General features: G+C 38.7%; 1 protein-coding gene across 1 annotated transcript in view; it reads left to right on the top strand.

Annotated features, from left to right (window-relative positions):
- The window catches only part of LOC124556498 (26S proteasome non-ATPase regulatory subunit 5-like), a 197060-nt gene that overhangs the window by 162838 nt on the left and 13711 nt on the right, over positions 1–20511 (top strand). Inside the window, exon 7 of the mRNA XM_047130455.1 lies at positions 12328–12517. Coding sequence (XP_046986411.1) covers positions 12328–12517 — 190 coding nt within the window. The remainder of the gene's footprint in view (positions 1–12327; positions 12518–20511) is intronic.

Raw genomic sequence — 20511 nt, 5'->3', positions numbered from 1 at the left:
AGATGACGTTGCGGATAATAGCGACGAACCACAGGGTCCGATATGTCCTTTGCCTTGGACGGCCAACCACGTTGAACAAAACGTAATAGTAAACTCAGATGAGGATCCGTAGCTGTCTCACGTGCCACCTGACGATAATCAATCGGAAAATCCCGGAGGGAATGATGCTCATCGGCGTCAATCTGACGGCAAGAGTCGTCAGAGGAATCGAAGACATCATCCGCAGCAACCGGCAATCTAGAAAGCGCATCAGCGTTTGCATGCTGAGCTGTAGGGCGATACAGTATCTCATACTGGTATTGTGATAACAAAAGAGCCCAATGTTGTAGTCTCTGAGCTGTCCGCTGAGGAACTGGTTTAGACGGATGAACAGTGACGTCAGGGGCTTGTGATCTGTTACTAAATAGAATGGTCTACCATAGAGGTAGTGATGGAATTTTGTGACACCGAACACAATAGCCAACGCTTCCTTGTCCAATTGGCTATAATTACACTGAGCTTTGTTTAGCAATTTAGATGCGAACGCAATAGGACGTTCGGTGTTACCGACTCGGTGAGACAACACAGCACCGAGGCCGAAAGAAGAGGCATCACAAGCTAACACCAGAGGCTTGTTAGGGTCGTAATGGACCAGACAACGATCATTCAATAAAGCCTCTTTAAGCTGCTGAAAGGCTGATTGGCAATCAGCTGACCACACAAACGGAACATTCTTACGGCGGAGACGATGCAACGGTGCAGCAATCTGTGATGCATTAGGTATAAACCTAATATAATATGTCAATTTGCCAAGAACTGCTTGCAATTCATGCAGATTGCGAGGGGTGGGCAAATCACGAATAGCTGCTAAATGTGACTGGGAGGGATGAATGCCTTGAGCATTAATAACATGTCCCAGATACTCCAACTCCGTAAGGAAAAATGAACATTTATCGATGTTGCAACGTAGGCCTGCCTGAGACAACACTTTAAACAAACACTCCAAATTACGGAAATGTTCAGCAGGCGTCCGACCGGACACAACAATATCGTCTAAATAGTTGCAACACGATGGCACATTAGCCAGAAGTTGTGACAAAAAACGCTGAAAAACAGCTGGAGCTGACGCACAACCAAAAGGCAAACGCAGAAAACGGAACAACCCCAACGACGTGTTTATGACAAAATACTGTTGTGATTGCTCGTCGAGGGGCAATTGCAAATATGCTTCACGGAGATCAATTTTGGAAAAGAAACGAGCGTCCCCTAACTTATCCATCAGCTCGTCCGGTCTAGGCAAAGGAAAAGAATCAATGACAGTCTGAGGATTAACTGTCGACTTAAATTCAGCACACAAACGTAACTTGCCAGACGGTTTCTTTATAATAACTAAGGGAGAAGCCCACTGGCTCGCTGAAACGGGTTGAATAACACCGTTGTTTTGCCAACGACGAAGTTCATCTTCTACAGGTGCCCGGAGGGCGTGAGGCACTGGACGAGCACGACAAAATCGAGGCTGAGCATTATCTTTTAACGTAATATGAGCGGCAAAGTTCGCAGCACAACCTAGTTCGTCTTTAAATATGTCACTGTATTGTTTACACAAATCGGTTATGCTGTCTTGAGGAACAACAACAGAATTAATTTGCAACACATTGTCTTGGATAGACAGGCCAAACAAGTCAAAACAGTCCAATCCGAAAATGTTTACACTGTCTGTAGCGCGGAGCACTGTGAATGAAACTGTTTTTGTATTGCCACGGAATGTGGCTGGCACGCTACATACACCTAACGCAGGAATGTGTTCTCCACTATAAGTAGCCAAAGAATGTTTTGCCGCTGAAAGTTTAGGGTGGCCGACAGCCGCATACGTAGCACTATTTATGAGAGTCACAGATGCACCAGTGTCTAATTGAAAATTGAAGGTCTTATCCTGGATGCGTAGCTTCACAAATAGTTTATTACACTGTCTCTGGATCGGTGCAGTGGAGGCGGAAGACACAAAATCAGCGCGTTTAGCGCGTGTTCGCTGCTTACGACAACTCGTGGGTTGGGCGGGTGGAACAACAACTCCCGCTTCACTTGCAGTCTGTACATTACTTTTTACAGCGTTGGAATTATGCTTGGGTCGCATAGCAGAGGGCTGGGTGGGTGGCTTATTGCGAACAAGTTTATTACCCACACGAACCGTGGAAGAGTCTTTAAACGCGACCTTCTGGGCGGGCTGGCTTTGAAGAACATGAATATCCATGGGCTGGGGAGCACTAGAATTGTTCTTGTGTTTACGCAAACAGTCTGGATGTGTCCTTTCCTTTGACAAAAGTGACAAACCGCGTTTCTCAACAGGCAACGTTCACGAGGATGAGCAAGAACACACTTAGGGCAAGACTTAACTCTATCATTTTGCACACGCGGCTGACGAATGTGTTTAACATGACGCGGCCGGCTAGTGTTTACAGTCTGACTCTGCCGGTGGGGCCGCGGGCGTGACATAACTTGCTTAGCACAGGCAATTTGAGAAATACATGGCTGATCTAACTCACACTCAGCATAGTCAAAAGTATCTTGGGCTTCAATGATGTTCATCACAGTCTCTAATGACGGGTCAGGCAACTTTAAGATAGCAGCACGAATACGAGAATCTGCAATGTTTTGAGTAATAGCGTCTCATAACATGACATCACTGTAGGAAGCTCCACACACACAATTAAATCGGCACTGACGGGTGAGGCCCCGTAAATCTGTTAACCACTGTTTATTAGATTGATGTGGCAGTTTCTTTAATCTGAAGAACTTGAATCTGAAGAACTTGAATCTGGCTGCTGCCACATGAACTCGCGACTTGAAATACTCAGCAAGCTTGTTAACAACAACGTCATAGTCTAAAGATTCTGGCTGGGATTCCGGGAACAACTTACAAAGTAGTCGATAGACTTCCACGCCTGCAGTGGAAATTAAATAAAGCTGCCGCTCAGTACCTGTGATTTTGTAGACTGTCATGTGCGCCTGCAACTGCGCGAAATAATCTCGCCATTCGTCTCTTGATGCATCAAAAGCACGGAAAGGTGGTGCTGCCTGTGCTTGTTCCTTTTGTGTTGGAGGATTAGCCGCTTGTTTGGCGATTGCTTACACCAGACTTTGTATTTGCTGACTCTGTAACAAGATCAACTGTTGTAATTCGGCAGACATAGTGAACACAAATTAAACCAGCCCCCAAAATTTTATCGCTATAATTAGTATAACCAGAAACAAGTTGAACCAGCCCTGCACACGAGTTCGGAAGTCCTCGTCGCCAGTTTTGTGGCGGCGTTCGTAGCGACAAGCAATTCGCTGTAGAAACGGCTTACGAAGTCACCGCCACACTTTTAATAGCGGGCCGACCGGTCCGCTGGAACAGTGAACAGAAAGATGAAAACCCAAACACTCTGATTAAATAAAAGTCGGTACTTATCTTTATTAACGAAGATACAGAAACAGTAGTGAACTCCGTGTCTACAGAAATCTGTCTAGTTCGAGTCGGAGCGGCTAGGTTAGCGTCGGCTGACGACAAACAACAACTCTGCTGCGATGAACACACAACTGACTAGCAAGTACACAATTCGGTGGCGAGTATACAACTGAGCGGCGAATACAGAACTGTCCTAGCGCTCGCGACTCCAGCGCTTAAGAAACCAGAAGCCAGCGGTGGCGCGCGCAGACTTGCGGCGATTTCCTGTCTCGCTGGCACTGCTTATGCGGACGGCGTCCGGACTTTGATGCTGCCAACCTTTTTGGCAGCGGGCTCGGGTGGCATTACTGGCTAGGATATAACAAATTCTTTCGTAGAAAGGAAAGCATGCCATGTAAAGCTGTAGCAAGATTAGAGAGAAAAAATTCTAGGAGCTAAGGATTGAAGAAAGGTGTACTGTCTTGTTTGTCTTTTGTCTTTCTGGTTTTATCTATCCTATATTTAGTTTTACGTCAAGAAAAAGAGAAAGGTATTGCCTAATAGTCAATAAAGAACACAATTTTTCTGAGCTCTTGTTCTCCTGATTACAAATAATCCTGTCGAGTATTAATTGCGAGGTTTTTTAAGAGGTGCAGAATGTCAAACCGGCCGACTGGGAGCAGGAGAGGCACCAAATACGTTGACAAAAAAAATCACGACACCAAAAATTAATCAGTCTAGTGTAAAGAAATTTCAGGAATACATTTGTCTGGGTAACATATTTAAGTGATTAACATTGCATGATCACATGTTAATGTAAGCACGACATAAACCATTGCAAATCTGAAATGTTGGTACATAAATAACCTGTGTAATCAGCGGAATGTTGATTGCAATTATGCAGATGTGCATGCATTGTATTGTACAGGTGCTGGGTGTCAGTTTGTGGGATGGAGTTCCATGCCTGTTGCACTTGGTTGATTTTTAATGCTGTTTATGCATGACTCTGGAGTTGTCATCTGATGTCCCATATGTGCTTGATTTGAGACAGATCTCAAGATCTATCTGTAAAGCACACTGGGTTACAACAGAGGTATGTGGGCAAGCATTGTCCTGTTGGAAAAGAACCCCTGGAATGCTATTCATGAATGGCAGCACAACAGGTGAAATCATCAGATTGGTGTACAAATTTGCTGTCATGAGAGCGCTCCCACTGTCATACAAAATTGCACCCCAGACAATAACTCAAAGTGTAGTTCCAGTGTGTCTAGCACGCAGACGTATTTTGCAGCCCCTCATACGTCCTCCTTATAATCAAAGCACGGCCGTTATTGGCACCTAGGCACAACCAGCTTTCATCAGAAAACAAGAGACATCTGCTCAGCCGTCCAATGAGCTCTCACCTGCCACCACTGAAATTGCAAACAGCAGTGGTTTGGGACCAGGAGAATGCAAGCTACAGGTCACTTGTCTCGGAGCTGTCCTTGAAGTAACCAGTTGGTAAGAATTTTTGTTACTGTGGTGCCAACTGCTGATCATATTGCTGCTGCAGATACAGCACAACATGCCAGAGCCTTACGCCGAACACAATGATCTTCCCTCCCCATAGTGCCAAGTGTCCATCCAGAGCCTGGTCTTGTTGCGGCCATAAATTCCCATGACCACTGCTGCTAGCAATCATGTACAGTGGCTACATTCCTGCCAAATCTTTCTGCAGTATTGCAGAAGGAACATCCAGCTTCTCACAGCCCTATTACACAACCTCATTCAAATTCAGTGAGATGTTAATGGTATCTTAGTCACCTTAAAGGCATTCTTGACTGACATCAACTCACCACATCCAATCTCAAAGGTAACTAACAAACGCTCATGACTTTTACAGCATGTGTTAAAGGAAACCTGATTTGCATCATCATAGTTGCACTGCTAGCACCACTCTTATGCGACTGGTGCGCAATTTCAATAGACATTGTCTTTCAAATGTAGAATCATGCCTGCCAACTACTGTTTGTGTCACACAACTCTTCTTGGTATTGCGACTTTTCTCTCCCCCTTCTCTGACTGTGTATGTTCTGTCATAATTTTGTGAAAAGTAACGAACAATGTGAACTGATAGCTGATATGCATTTATGTGGCTGTGAAAATAAATGCATAATGAATGTGCTTTAAATATCTAAACTGCTGCCTTATTTATAGTAATTTTGCGCCAGCATCAATTTTATCATGAGTCAAACGGCAGAGAAGACATCAAACAAGGCAACTATGTCAGTTATTTACATATTGATTGCAGCAACACAGACCGTTTCCTTCAAGTGTTTACATAACCGAAATACTAGGGTATTGAGGTCTAATCAGCAATGTGGTCCTGAGATGTCAGTGACAGATGTGCCCACTGCTGAAAAAATCTGTTGGTGTGGCTCTGTGCGTGAACCACATCTCTAGTTTTTATTGCCATGTCATATCTGCCAGCAAGGTAGACAACGTGTTAATGAGGAAGTGAGTCCACATTATTTTGATTTCCTTAGTAGCATATACAGTTCTATTAATCTGTTGCCAAGAATATGTGCTCATTCATTATGTAATTGCATTGGGTTTTAAATCAGTCCACATATGCTGATTATGAAGATCCATAACATTCTCTTTTTACAAACCTTGCCTCATTAGTAAATAAAATCTTAGATTTAAGCATTGGATGTGCACCACATTTTTGCAAGAGCTGTTGAAATAACTGCAATTAGCCACTGCAGCCTTGTTATTGTATAGCCTGGATTCACTGAACACAGTATGAATATAGTAATTGTTCGTGAAGTGCTGTCCTTGCACACTCTTCACTGCTGCTAATTGTTTTACAGTGGTTTCAGGACTTTTGTTTACCACATGTAGCACATGCTCCTCCAACTTGGGTGCATGGACTGAGTTAAATCTTCGAATGTTTACCTTTCATGGTGCTAGAGAATCTGTTTTCTAAGACACTTACCAGATGGTACTCTGTGATGAGGATATATTTCTCAGTGTTGAGGGTATGGACTTGCAGACTAATTCTGTATCCTAATTCATAAAACAAAATCATATCCACAATATCATTTGTGAAGGTGTAGCTTTCCGTTAAGAACAAGTTACAGAAAAAATAAAATAAGATGTATTGAACATTTATACATACAAACAGGACAATTACAGTAAACACAAAAGTGAAGTCATTTGTGCAAGTAGGTAAGGCACCACAGTACGTACCTGAGTTGACTACAGCACAACTCAAACCCCACAACTGACTGCTGACAACCTAATACTCAGACTAATATGTATCTAGAGCACTGTGAAGCAGAAAAACATCAAAGTGCTTTGTTGGCTCTGTTGATAGAGTACCAGTGCAATGACTAGCAGCAGCAGCAGCAGCAGCAGCAGCTTTATTCATCCATAGATATCTTTTTACAGGGATATAGAACATGTCAAAGTATTTACAAGTTTAGATCAATTTAAAATAAGCTAATTCATATACACATATATTTACAGACTTCTAGTTAGAGACAATCATTAGATTTACTCTTGGTATAAAATAGTTTTTTTACAAATAACTTTTTAAATAATGTAATGCCACACTGTTCACTCATTTTTCACTATCAGTCACTGCGCACACTATTCACACATTGTTTCATAACACTTCGCTCGCTACACACACACACACACACACACACACACACACTGGTGATCTCTGGGTCATTTTGTGTACCGCGACTTCCCTTTTGCTATCCTGCAAAACTGAATCAGCATCCCTCCATAATGAGTGAGATGTTGAGCTCAGAAAGAGGAAGAGCTGTTGGTATTGTGTTATACAAAGGTTGGGGGTTAGTATTTCTAGAAAGGGAAATAAGATGGGGGGGGAAAAACATAAAGTGAAGGTCTTATGTGGAATGTTGGATGTTGTATAATCATTATTATTATTTATTTGTATAACATTTATTATCTAACCCCTACTCTGTTTTATCTAAGTAATCCTTCAATGTATAAAATGTATTGCATAACAGATACTTTTTAGCTACCTTTTTAAATAAGTGTATTTTTTCAATTTCTTTTGGTAATTTATTGTACAGTTTTATTCCTTGGTAGAAAATGCTGTTTTGAGTTTTATGTTTATTTTTTTCTTGGTAAATGTAAGTTGAGTCTCTCTCTCTTATTGCATAGTCATGGACAGAGCTGTTTGTGCAGTAATTACCAATGTTATTTTTGTTGTGTACAACTGACTGGTAAATGTATTCACATGGAGCAGTTAAAATCCCCAGTGTTTTGAACAGATCTTTACAATGAGCTCGACTAGTATTTTTGGTTATTATTCTTATGGCTCTTTCCTGGAGTTTGAAAATTGTGTTCATATTTTGTGCATTTGTTCACCAAAAAAGAATGCCGTAGCTAAGAATTGAGTGTAAATATGAATAATATGTAACTAAAAGACACTGCATGTTACACACTGATGATAGGAGTCTAAGGGCATAACATGCTGATGACATTCTGTTTGCAAGTACCTTTGTGTGTTCACACCACTTCAACTGAGTATCAATATTCATTCCTAGAAATTTTGCATTTGTTACACAGTCTATAGAGGTGCCATCTACATTTAATTTAACATTGTCATTTTTCCTCTTCAAACTGAAATTCATGGCATTAGTTTTCTTTATGTTCAATGTCACTTTATTGCTTATTGACCAGTCATAAACTTCCTTGAGAATTATATTTGCTTTCTCAGCAAGTAGTTCTCTTGTTTTCTCAGTGACCATAATATTGCTGTCATCAGTGAAGAGAATTTTTTCACCGTGAGTAACACTACTCGGAAAGTCATTAATGTATATCAGGAAGAGTATTGGTCTTAATATGCTACCTTGTGGAACTCTTATATTAATTTATTTTGATTCTGATAAGTGTTTTACTAAATGTTTAGATCTCTTTGAAGTATGTGTTATCTCTACTCTTTGTACCCTACCTGTTAGGTATGATCAAAACCAGTCATTAGCTACCCCTCTTATTCCTAATGCTTCTAATTTATTTAATAGAATCTTGTGGTCGACTGTATCAGATGCCTTAGAAAGATCCAAAAATATGCCTGTGGCACACTCATCTTTATCAAGAGCATCAAGTACAACTTTTGGTAATTCTACTATGGCTGGCACTGTATTTTTGCCACTTCGGAAACCAAACTGTAATTCGCTTGAAAGATTGTATTTATTCAGGTAATTCATTAATCTGTCTTTCATAATTGCTTTATTATTTTTGAGAATGCTGACAGCAGGGAAATGGGCCGGTAATTTTCTGTGTCTTCATGCATTACCTTTCTTAAGCAAAGGTACAACTCTTGCCTGTTTTAACTTCTCTGGAAATGTCCCTGATGTGAAGGATTCATTTATTATATTTGTTAAGGGGCCTTGTATAATCCCTATGCATTGTTTCAGTACACACTTTGGTACTTCATCTTAGCCTACAGACTTTATATTTTTTAGTTTTTGAACAGTTTTAATGACTTCATTCTCTGTGGTTTAGTGCAACATTATTTACAGGTGTTATATTAGTTTTGGGAATTTTTGCTGTAACTTCTCTGCAATGCTTGAAAAATGCTCATTTACATAGTTTGCTAAGTGTTGTGGATCATTTATTACCTTATCCCCCTCCCTTAGCAGTATGTTATTCTGTGTCTGTCTGCTTCTCCCCGTTTCCTTTTTTATAACATCCAAGACTGCTTTGCTTTTATTCTCTGCATTATATATTATTTTGTCATTAAATGACTTTTTTGCAGCAATCAGCACCTTCCTATAGATCTCTTTGTATTTATGATAGAAATTTAAGAATTCTGGATCATTGCAAATATTTTTCATGGAACTGAGGCGTTTTAAGCGTTTGGGAGGACTTCTTAATACCTGTTGTTAACCGTCTGTTTTTGTGAGATGTTGATACAGACATGCATACTTTTGGAAATACCTTTTCAAAGTTCAATTTAAACAATGTGGAAAATTTAGAGAATTTCATATTCACATTGGTTTCCTTATACACTTCATCCCAGCTTTGTTTTTCTAGCTCTTTTGAAAAAATTTTATTTTGATTTCTGATAGATGTCGTTTGTAGGCTTGTAGTTTAGGGAATGATTTGATGCCTGATTTTACTGTTGTCATTTGACAGAGATGGTCTGATAGTCCGAGATCTTTTACAGCTACATCACATTTTTCCCTGTCCATATTTGTGGCCACATGGTCAATTACTGATGCAGTTGTTGTAGTTACCCTTGTTGCACTACTGACCAGTAGGGACATGCCAAAACTTTGAAGGATGTTTATGAAGGTGCTGCTGGATTCATTTATATTAGTGTTGATGTTAATGTCCCCACACAGAATTATGTTGACCTTTGTACTTGAAACTTTATCTAGAACTTCTGTTAATTTATTGAAAAAAGTGTACACACACAAAATGATTAATTTCTTGGTGATATCAAGCCCTGTTAATTCAATAACTGATATTTCAAAGTGTTTGTCTTCACTTACTTACTGAGGTCATGTCTTGATTTGAACTGTGTTCCTTTTCTGATACAAATGCATGATCCTCCACCCCTTGAAGTAGTTCTGCAGTAAGAGGTTGCCTTTTCATGCACTGATTATGCTACATGTTGGATTTCTGTGTCTCTACACCAGTGCTCAGTAAAACAAACTACTGTGCAGTGCAACGATCAGAGCTCAACTTCTAATAGTTGTATTTTATTTTTTATTGACTGCATGTTTTGATGGAGGATTGTTAAGTCTGTGATATGCCCCATGTTACTCTTTCCAGTGACTTGTTTTTCTTCGTGACATCTGGTATATGTGATATTTGAGGTGTTAAAATTTGTCTTGTGAGTGATTGTTTCAGTATTTTTTAAAGTGCTGGAGATACTCTTTAGGCAGGGGAACCTGTTGTTTGGATTTATCGTAAAAAATACCTACTTTTCCTACCTATGACAACAGGTATTTGACCATGTGTGGCCCGAGATCCACCCCCTATACTTTCATGAGTCAGCTGAACCAATCTTCCCTTCCCAGTCCTGTTTAGGTGTAGGTCATGCCTAATGAAACCCCATCTGTTAATAGTCTCGACGGGCACCAGAGAAACGTGAGCAAAGCTGTCTGTCCTCAGAGCCATCCCTAACCCCACATTGATACACCTCCATTGAGGTGTGGTCGATTATGACACCGGAACAGCTCAACAAAGTGTATGTTGGTGCCATGAGTCAGGGAAGCTATCTTGTCCAAGTCACCATCTGTGTCATAAGCCCCAACTCTGTCCAAACTGTTTCCCACCCCACCCACTATCACTACATGGCCCTCTTTTGTAAAGTCCTTACATAAAGACCCTAGGTCCTCTATCTACAACCAAGCATCTTTCAGCCCCTCAAATGAACAAGTATTCAGATATCAGAAAGTGTGCATTTCCAGATCCATGTTTACTGGACTTGGTGGGAATGTTTTTATGCTCTTTTAACATACTAATGGAAGCCAGTGATGGAATTCCAGCTCAACATGTTTGCTATTTGAATTCGTAAATACAGGGTTATTACAAATGATTGAAGCGATTTCACAGCTCTACAATAATTTTATTATTTGAGATATTTTCACAATGCTTTGCACACACATACAAAAACTCAAAAAGTTTTTTTAGGCATTCACAAATGTTCGATATGTGCCCCTTTAGTGATTCGGCAGACATCAAGCCAATAATCAAGTCCCTCCGACACTCGGCGCAGCATGTCCCCATCAATGAGTTCGAAAGCATCGTTGATGCTTTAAACTGTGCATATCATCGCCGAATGGAGTTAGCAGTTGGTGAATCTTTGTTGAACTTTGTCCTGAAGTGTCGTTTTACTGTTATGACTGACTGATGTGAGTGCATTTCAAGCACAACATACGCTTTCTCGGCTCCTGTCGCCATTTCGTCTCACTACGCTCTCGAGCGCTCTGGCGGCAGAAACCTGAAGTGCGGCTTCAGCCGAACAAAACTTCATGAGTTTTTCTACGTATGTGTAGTGTGTCGTGACCATATGTTAATGAATGGAGCTACAGTGAATTTATGAAATCGCTTCAATCATTTGTAATAGCCCTGTACTTACAAGTCATAAAGTACAGTATACCCTCACTCTTATGTTTGTGGCATTAAGTTTTCTTACCATTTACAACACTTTTTATTGCTTACATCAAATTTCCTGTGTTAAAGATTTTAATTGGTGCTAACACGTATGTGATTTTCCTGCAATTTACACTTTATGAAACAATTCCCATGGAGAAGAAACAAATAATTGACATAAAAGATGCTGGCAAGGTACTGGTCTTCAAGTAGTGTTTACAAACATTATGCGATGAAGTTTCTTGACACCAGGGTGCTCTACGCAGCAGATCTGAATTGGTAACACTCTTGAACGATCCGTGCTTTGTCTCTTGCTGCCACTCTACTTGGTGTGGCAGCCGAGGAGAGAAATTTGAAGTACTGCACCTGTTTTTTCATCCTTAAGTGCAAATATTTACGTAAGTATTTTTTGTGATGTTTCACAAACAAGCAGTGTGAGTTATGGTTTGTGTGTGTGTGTGTAGTTTTCTGCATAATGGAGGGGCATGGTATATATTATAACCTCTAAAAAGACCACTACAGTGCAAGAGAGGCAGAAAACAACACAGAACAATCACATAATATACTTAAATAAATATTCACGCATGACAGTGAGAATAAATTCTCGAAATACGTTCTGCTTATCATGAAAAAATATGTATCAGATGCAGTGTTTCATTATCTAAATAATGAAAGTGTAAAAGTGGGTTTCCACTATATTTACATATGCTGATTCATGTCATACTTTATAAATATTGCAATCAAGATATTATAGAATTGAAGATTAATGTGTGTTTGTCTTCTTCTCAACATAGCCTGAAGAGCAGACAGAAGAATTGCTGCATGTGACAAATCACTGGTTTTCCAGGATACATGCAACTCCATTGGATTTAATTATTGCATACTGTTACCAGCCATTTCCTGACGTGCAGTTGGCAGGTCTCAAGCTCATACAAGTTATTGCAGAACAGCCATGGGGAGTCCAGGAAATCAATAAACAAATTGGTCAGTAGTATATGATTTCTGTGCACTTGATATTTTCATATACACAAAGAGAATCAAGAAGTGTGTTTCAGTGTTCTGCTAAGTAGGTTTGGGACAGTGAATTAAAAATTTATTCAGTAGTCTTAGGTTATTATATTAAACTTGATTTGTAGATAATGACCGAATTCTGTGTTACCATGGAATGAAGTACTATGTTCTCTGGCAGTGTTGTTTCACTTTGACAAGGTAGTGTCATCCTTCATTGTCATATTACTTTTTTATAAGTGAAATGTTACAGCTGTTGGGATACTAGACCCTTATTTGGGAAGGGTGAGATTCAAATCCCTGTCCAGCAGTCTTGATGTATTTTTCCTTAAATTACTTCGTGTGAGGATCCATGTGGTCCCATTAAAAATAGTAGTATCCAAAAATTTACCGCGTCCATTTCAAACTGACTGTCACTCTGTCTTTGTGTATATTAAATTCTTTAATTGTGTAGATAAAAAATGCACTCACCAAGCATCAGCAGGAGAACACACATATAAAGGTATTTAAATGTGCAAGCTTTCAGAGCCAGAGGCTCCTTCTGCTACCAGAAGGGTTGAAGGTGAGGACAGAGGGGTCAAGGAAAAGGACTGGTGAGGTTTAGGAAATGGGGAGGGTTTGGAGAAGTCGCCCAGAACCCCAGGTCAGGGGAGACTTACCAGACAAGTTGAGAACAAAAGACTCTGTGTTAGCAGTTAGTCTTTCCTTCTCATCCCGCCTAGTAAGTATCCCCTGACCAAGGATACTGGTTGACTTTCCCCAAATTCTCCCCATTTCCTAGACCTCACCAGTCCTTTCCTTCACCCTTCAATCCTTCTGCCAGTAGATTAAGCACCTGGCTCTGAAACGTCTCCTACCACCACTTAGTGAGTAGATTTTTTTTATCAATCCAGTTACATTATATTTTCAAAAAGTGATTATTTTTGTTGATATATACTAAATTCTGGTATTACTATAAGAGAACGTGTAGGTGGAGGGAGGGATAAGAAAGGAATACCATATAATTTCAGACTGAAACAGTAGCAGTTGGCCGATAGAAAATCCATATGCCATTCTTCACAAAACTACTGCTCGATACATGCATGAAGGGATCATCTTGTAGGTTTGTAACAAATGGTTCAGTTTTTTTTTTTTTTTTTACAAATATTATTAACTTTTAGAGGGGATAGTAGTATGTATTATGAGTGTATGTGTTAGTTACTGTCATCTATGAATAACTGAATGTAATGTTTGCTTGGGGTTGCTTCAGGGATATGTGTCATAGATGACATACCAAGGGAATTGGAGGTGTTTTATACATCAGCACCCATGCCTAAGGCTCACGTGCTACAGGTGCTTCATCAACATTTAAGTGGCATATCCTATATCTTCTTATAAAGACATCTTTCTGTACATCCTGAATTACATGTAAAAACATTTGATTACCATGCCAGTATTCTGGTGTATAAAGCTTATGTACCAGTCCTGTCTTGCGAACAGAGTAAATCCTCATTGGTTGCAAAAAGTTCAATTACACTGCTCATTGCAGCTCACTTTTTTAGACATAAAATTTCACTTGCTCAATGTTCAGAATTCTTCACACACACTTTCACACTTTCCAGTCAAGATTGTGGCCAAAATTTGACAATCAAAAAGTGGAAATAAGTAAACCACAATCTGAAAAATGTGACCCTAATGAAGAAAGAAGACTCGGTCTCGGGAAAATGGAAGGTAATGACTGAAGGAAGTTGTACTCAGTAGGTAAAAGATCTGAAAGACAGTGAAAATTTAGTGCAAAAAAATCTTTTGAAGTGCTTTCTGCCGTGAATTCAATGAACACATCGGAAAGGATTGAAAAGTTGGAAAACAAAGTAGGCAAAACATTCCTCGTTGTAAGTAGGTCACAGTGAAAATATAGCATCAGGAGATATTCTAAAAACTCCGAAAATAAGTGCGCACACCTACACTACCACAGTCTTCAATGCAAAAAAGGAAACTACGTTAAAAAATGTATCTCCAGGGAAACTGCAAACTGAAGAATATTTAGAATATGTGCGGCAAAAAAACACTAGTCAGGTGAGAAGAACCTTAAATCCTCTGGTTACAAAAGGTGTGAAACACAAAACAAGCTGTGTGTTAGGTGATAGTCACAGGCGTGAAATTTCTGCAATGTTGATGAGAACATGTAGTTTCAAGGCATCTGGTTTCATAAAGCCAGGGGCTCCATTGAGTGAAATAATGGACCTAACAGCATTAACTGACATAGCTTGCTTGAATAAAGATGATTTCGCCATGTTAATAGAAGGATCAAACGACATCTATAGAAACAAGACATACAAGGTTATTACAGAAATGAGGAAATGTTTAAATAATTTAACCCACAAAAATATACTCATTGGGAACATCCCACATCGTCATGATTTACCACCTTGGTCGTGTGTGAACCGCAAAATTAATGTTGCAAACGAGTGTATCACTGAAATATGCACTAACTTTAAAAATGTCGATACTGTAGATATAAACAGATTGGAGCAAAGGTTCCATACAGTCCATGGACTTCATTTAAATATGCCAGGAAATAAATTACTAGCCGAAAAAATATGTACACGCATTTCGAAGAAGAGTGAGGAAAAAAGTATAAGTGGCAAACAAACGGAGATTAAGAAGTGCTGTAGATGAGTTACAAGCAAGTCGTCAGCCAGATGAAAATTATGAAATGGTCTAAACCGAAGAGGACAGATGTGGATGAAGCAAAACTTATACAAGCTCCAGAAGTTAACTCACCTACTGATTGCCACCAGCAAACAAAAGCCACACACAAGAAAGATATCAAAAAAATTTTAGGGTAATTGCTGTATTAGAAATGCCATTAGATAAAGAATCAGAAACCGTTTCATCAACTAAAGTTACCAAATACCCAAATTTTGCTATACTACACTATAACATTCAGTCACTCACAAATAAAATTTCCATGTTGGAAGCACTACTCCAGTATGCACTAAATATGGACATAATTGGCATTACTGAACATTGGCTACGAAATGAGAAAGTAAAATTAACCTCAATCTCAGGATATAGGTTAGCAAGTCATTTTAGCTGAGAGTTTTCCAAACATGTTGTCTCTGCTATCTTTGTGAAAGAACAAATAAAGTTCTGTGATGTCAGTAAAAGTTATATTGACTCAATTGAAAAGACTTTGAACTTTCCGTTACTAAACTACCAGAGTTTAATTTCATAGTTATTAACATATATAGAGCAACGAGTGGAAACCTGCCAGTCTTCATGAATAAACTAGATGTTCTGCCTAACAGGATCAGTACACTAAATATGAAGATAGTGCTTTGTGGGGATTTCAATTTTGATTTTTCAAAAGACAGCAGCACCAGAGATGCTTTGAAAAATATGACCAACACATTCAGTATGATCCCCACAATACACTGCCCAACAAGATTAACAGAATGCACAAATTCCATTATTGACCAAATATTCATCTCAGAAACAAATTACAGATTCACAAGCAAAGTACTGAGCATAGTTATAGTGATCATGAGGCACAGCTGCTGTGTATAGAAGTGCCAACAAGTACTAGCAGTTCCGAAAAAGTAATTGAAGAAAGAATCTTTTCTGAAGATAACATTAGAATTTTTAATCTCTTACTGGCGAAGGAAAACTGGGAAAGCATTTCCACTCAGAACAATGTTGATAGCATGTACATGAGTTTTCAGAGCATCTTTCTTCACTATTTTAATGTAGAATTTCCAAAAGTAGTAAAAACAGTAAAACCTAACAATAATAAGCAATGGGTAACTAAAGGCATAAAAATTTCCAGTGAGAGAAACAGATTCCTGCAGTACTGTTGTAAGAAATATAGAGTAACCCAAGAATTCTCCAGATTATTCAAAAGCCTACAAAAGAATCTATGGTAGAGTAGTCAAAGAGGCAAAAATTATGTGGAATGACAATTTGATAAGAAACTCATATAACAAAATGAGATCCACATGGAGAGTTATAAATAAAGAAACTTGTACTTCAGCGGCAAAGAAAAAGAATGTATCATTAACACTAGAAGGCTCAAAAGACACAGACCCAAATTCAGTTGTGGAAGAATTCAATGAATACTTCACTTCACTAGCTGAAGACCTCATTCAAGTACACTGTCAAGGACCAGTCCCAAGTTTCTCCAGCAAGTCAGTGATCTCGACTGCTTCTATGTATGTTTATGAAACAAACCCCAATGAAATTATAAGTAAAATTAAATCATTAAGCAATAAAATGTCAAGTGGTCTTGATGAAGTACCTGATTTCATATTAAAAGCATGTTCTCACCACATAGCAAACCCCTTGGCAACAATTTTCAACCTCTCTTTAAAAACTGGTATATTTCCAGATATTTTTAAAATAGCAAAAGTTTCACCACTGCTAAAAAATGGTTCTTCTGAAAAAATATCAAACTACTGACCAGTGTCACAGTTAAGTTCCTTCTCAAAAATTCTAGAAAATCTCTTCTATGACAGGCTTTTAAGTTTCATAAATAAATATGCACTTCTTACAGTACAACAACATGGTTTTAGAAAGTCTAAGTCTACACAGACAGCAATTTTCGAATTCTTAGACTGCATTTTAAAATCCCTTGATCAACATAAATTAGCTGCAGGTATTTTTCTAGATCTATGAAAAGCCTTTGACATTCTGGACCATAACATTATGCTCGAAAAATTAGAAAGACAAGGAGTAAGAGGTGTAGCTCATAGCTGGCTGTGTTCATACCTAAAAAAGCCGCTGGCAGAAAGTATCACTTCAGTATGAATTCAATAAAATGAATAAAACAAGAAACAACTGCTTTCTTTCTAGCAGATTGCCTATAAAATGTGGTGTACCAAAGGGCTCAATCTTATGTCCATTACTCTTCTTGCTTTATGTGGACGACTTAGTTGAATATAAGAGTCACACAAAAACTATCCTGTTTGCTGATGACACCAGTATGTTGTTCACTGGATCCAGTCGGTGGTTCCCCCCCCCCCCCCCCCCCCCCCCAAAAAAAAAAAAAAAAAAAAAAAACCCACACATTATAAATACTGAAAAAACTCTGTGTGTCGATTTTCATTTAATTCCTCCAACTAATCAAATGTCTATTCAAGCACAATTAAAAAATGATCCCCTAGAAAATGTGTCACACACATAAATAACTTGTCTAGAAAACTATCTTCTGTGTGCTATGGCCTAAGAATTTTAAAGGCTACAACAAGCAAAACAACAGTACTGCAGGCATGCTATGCACAGTTCCACTCACTAGTCCGATATGGGATCGTTTTCTGGGGATACTCAACTCACAGTATAAAGGTTTTTAGAATGCAAAAAAGAGCTCAAAGAATAATTTGTGGCCTTAAAAAAATGGAGTCCTGTAAATCCCATTTTACTGAGCTTGGTGTTCTAAATGTTCCAAGTTTATTCATTTATGGAACTACCTTGTTCACTAGGGACTAGCTCCTGAAAACAGGTAAATTGCTACAGAACAAAAATGTACACAACTATAGTACCAGAGGGAAATCAAATGTACATAAAAAATATCGCAGAACAACCACCTATCAGAGGAGCATAATTAACATTTGTGTAATACTACTACCTATATTTAAAGCTAAACTAAAAGCATTTCCAATAAAGCACTGTTTCTACTCTGTCAGAGAATTTCTGAATACGTAACAAAATTAATTGTAATAGGTACCTATTTTTAATTTGCCTACTATTTTCCTAATACTATGTATTATTGTAACTTATCTTTGACGTGTCCAACGTCAATTGTACAATGTGTGGCGTATGATAAAACTGGACCAATAAAAAATCAAATCATCTGTGGCACCTATAATTTATGACTATATCAAATGACAGGTGTGTCAAGTATGAAATCTTTATGATGTTAAAATTGATGTAACCACACCGAACAAAACATTAGTCATCCCTAGATAAGCGTCGTGTAATACCATGTTGTTCCACCCCTGGACTTGATAACCACCTGCTTGCAGTTAGGAAGTGAGTCCACAAGGGTGTGCATATACATCACTTCCAGGGTAAGATGCTCTCTGAGGATTGGATCACACAATTCGACCAAATTGGGGCAATGCTGACGTCAGCATTTTACTCACTGTTCCAACATGCCCCACAGATTTTCTATGGGGTTCAAGTCAGGTGATTTTTGCAGGCCAATTGAGAGGTAATAGGGTGGGGGAGTATTCAGAAAATGAGCCACATACTGTTCCAGTCCAATGAACTTTGCTGTTATCATCTTTATGTGCAGGGTGAGGATTCTTCTGGATAACTAGGAAAGCTTATAGAATTACATTTTACCTGGAAAAATCAAGAGAATCTCAGGGAATTTCAGGACTATCATAAAAGCTCAGGGAATTCTATGTTTTTAACCCAACATTGAAGATTGATTTCATTAACTTTTATAAATCACAGATTTTAAAATACTCAATATTTCAGAATGCATTAATTATGTGAACATTATTCCATATAAATTATCAATGGTTAAAAACTGCTGTTTGTATAGCTCAGCTGAGGAAAGAGAAGCCCCATTATTGTGATACAACATCTCTCCCACTCACCATTAATTTATCAGGAACTTCACATAGAGTATAACCCCGCTTTTACACTTTTCAAGGGACTTGAAAAAAAAATGGCGTAAACTGTGAGAAAATGTGAAATGTGGGATATTACTTTTTTAAGTTTTACATGTTGTGTATGGGGCCCCCCTTTCCATTTTCTTAGTTTTATATGATACATGTAGATAAAAGGCAAAAACTACTCATCAGGGAATGTTTATTTCTATTAAAGGTCATCTGAATTTAGTGCTTTGTTTAGCAGGTGATATGACATTCACCAACAGTGTAGCACAACAAATCGCATTAAAACTAATGCAAACCACGCGACCGCCATGTTGATTTACGTGTTTGCAAAGCTAAAGTGATGCAGTTGGTAGTTTTAGTATTTATACTTGATGCCTATGAAAAGTGCATGTCAAGTGTACACTGCATTAAAGACCTCTCTAAGCTGCATCATTTTTAGTGTAACTTTCCTGCGAAAGTGATGTCAGCAGATGTATACAGTACCGGTCGTTTATCTTGCTGTTTTTGATTTTATACGTATAGGTGCGTGAAATATCGTAAAGTACGTTAAATATGGCACTACACTACAGATCAATCTGTCACTGCAGCCTTTATTTCACACTCACTGACTTAGTCAGCTCCTAGCCAAACTGACACTTTCAAATCAACGTAGACATTGGGGTTACGATAGAGATTGGTCTGTATCTACAGCCAAAATTACAGGGAAGCAAACAATACTACACTTAAGCATTTCTAGCACACATTTACAAAACATTAATATGCCCTTTATATTTATTATACTGACTTTTAATTTGGCTGGTCTATTAACACGACGTTAACAAATGAGTACAGTAGTTACTACTTTTTGGCAAAATTGTGGGTTGTTCTAATTTTGTTTGATGAATTTTTTCAATGTGGTTTTCGAGTTCATAAACACATTGGAGGACTTTGTCATTAACATTTGCAGCTGAAATATATTTCTTAATTGTTTCCACTGTGCTGCATTAACAACTGCAAATGAGGGAACCTCATTGTTCTCATCACTATCACTATCACTTTCTGCATTTTCTTGTGTGTGAAAGTCGCTAACGTCATCAACAGAAATACTTTCCGCAGTGACGTCAGCGTCTTTAATGTGTAGGAAATCGTGAACCGGATGCTGAAGCTGCAGTTTTTCCCATGATGAAGCAAGCAGTTTTTCACCGCTGTCACTAACACTCACATCTGGTGCATCAGATCCATTTGTACCATCGGCTTCGATGAATCCCGCTTTGTGGAAGCAATTGGAGATGGTGGCCAATGTAACTTCTGTCCATGCCTTCGCAATATAATGCAAAGCATCTAAAATTGACACTTTAAAGGAGGTTGGGTCTTTCCCAACTTCCATCG

Source organism: Schistocerca americana, chromosome X, assembly GCF_021461395.2.
Source record: "Schistocerca americana isolate TAMUIC-IGC-003095 chromosome X, iqSchAmer2.1, whole genome shotgun sequence".
Lineage (NCBI taxonomy): Eukaryota > Metazoa > Arthropoda > Insecta > Orthoptera > Acrididae > Schistocerca > Schistocerca americana.
Note: the sequence above shows the minus strand (reverse complement) of the source record. Positions and strands in the feature narration are given on the sequence as shown.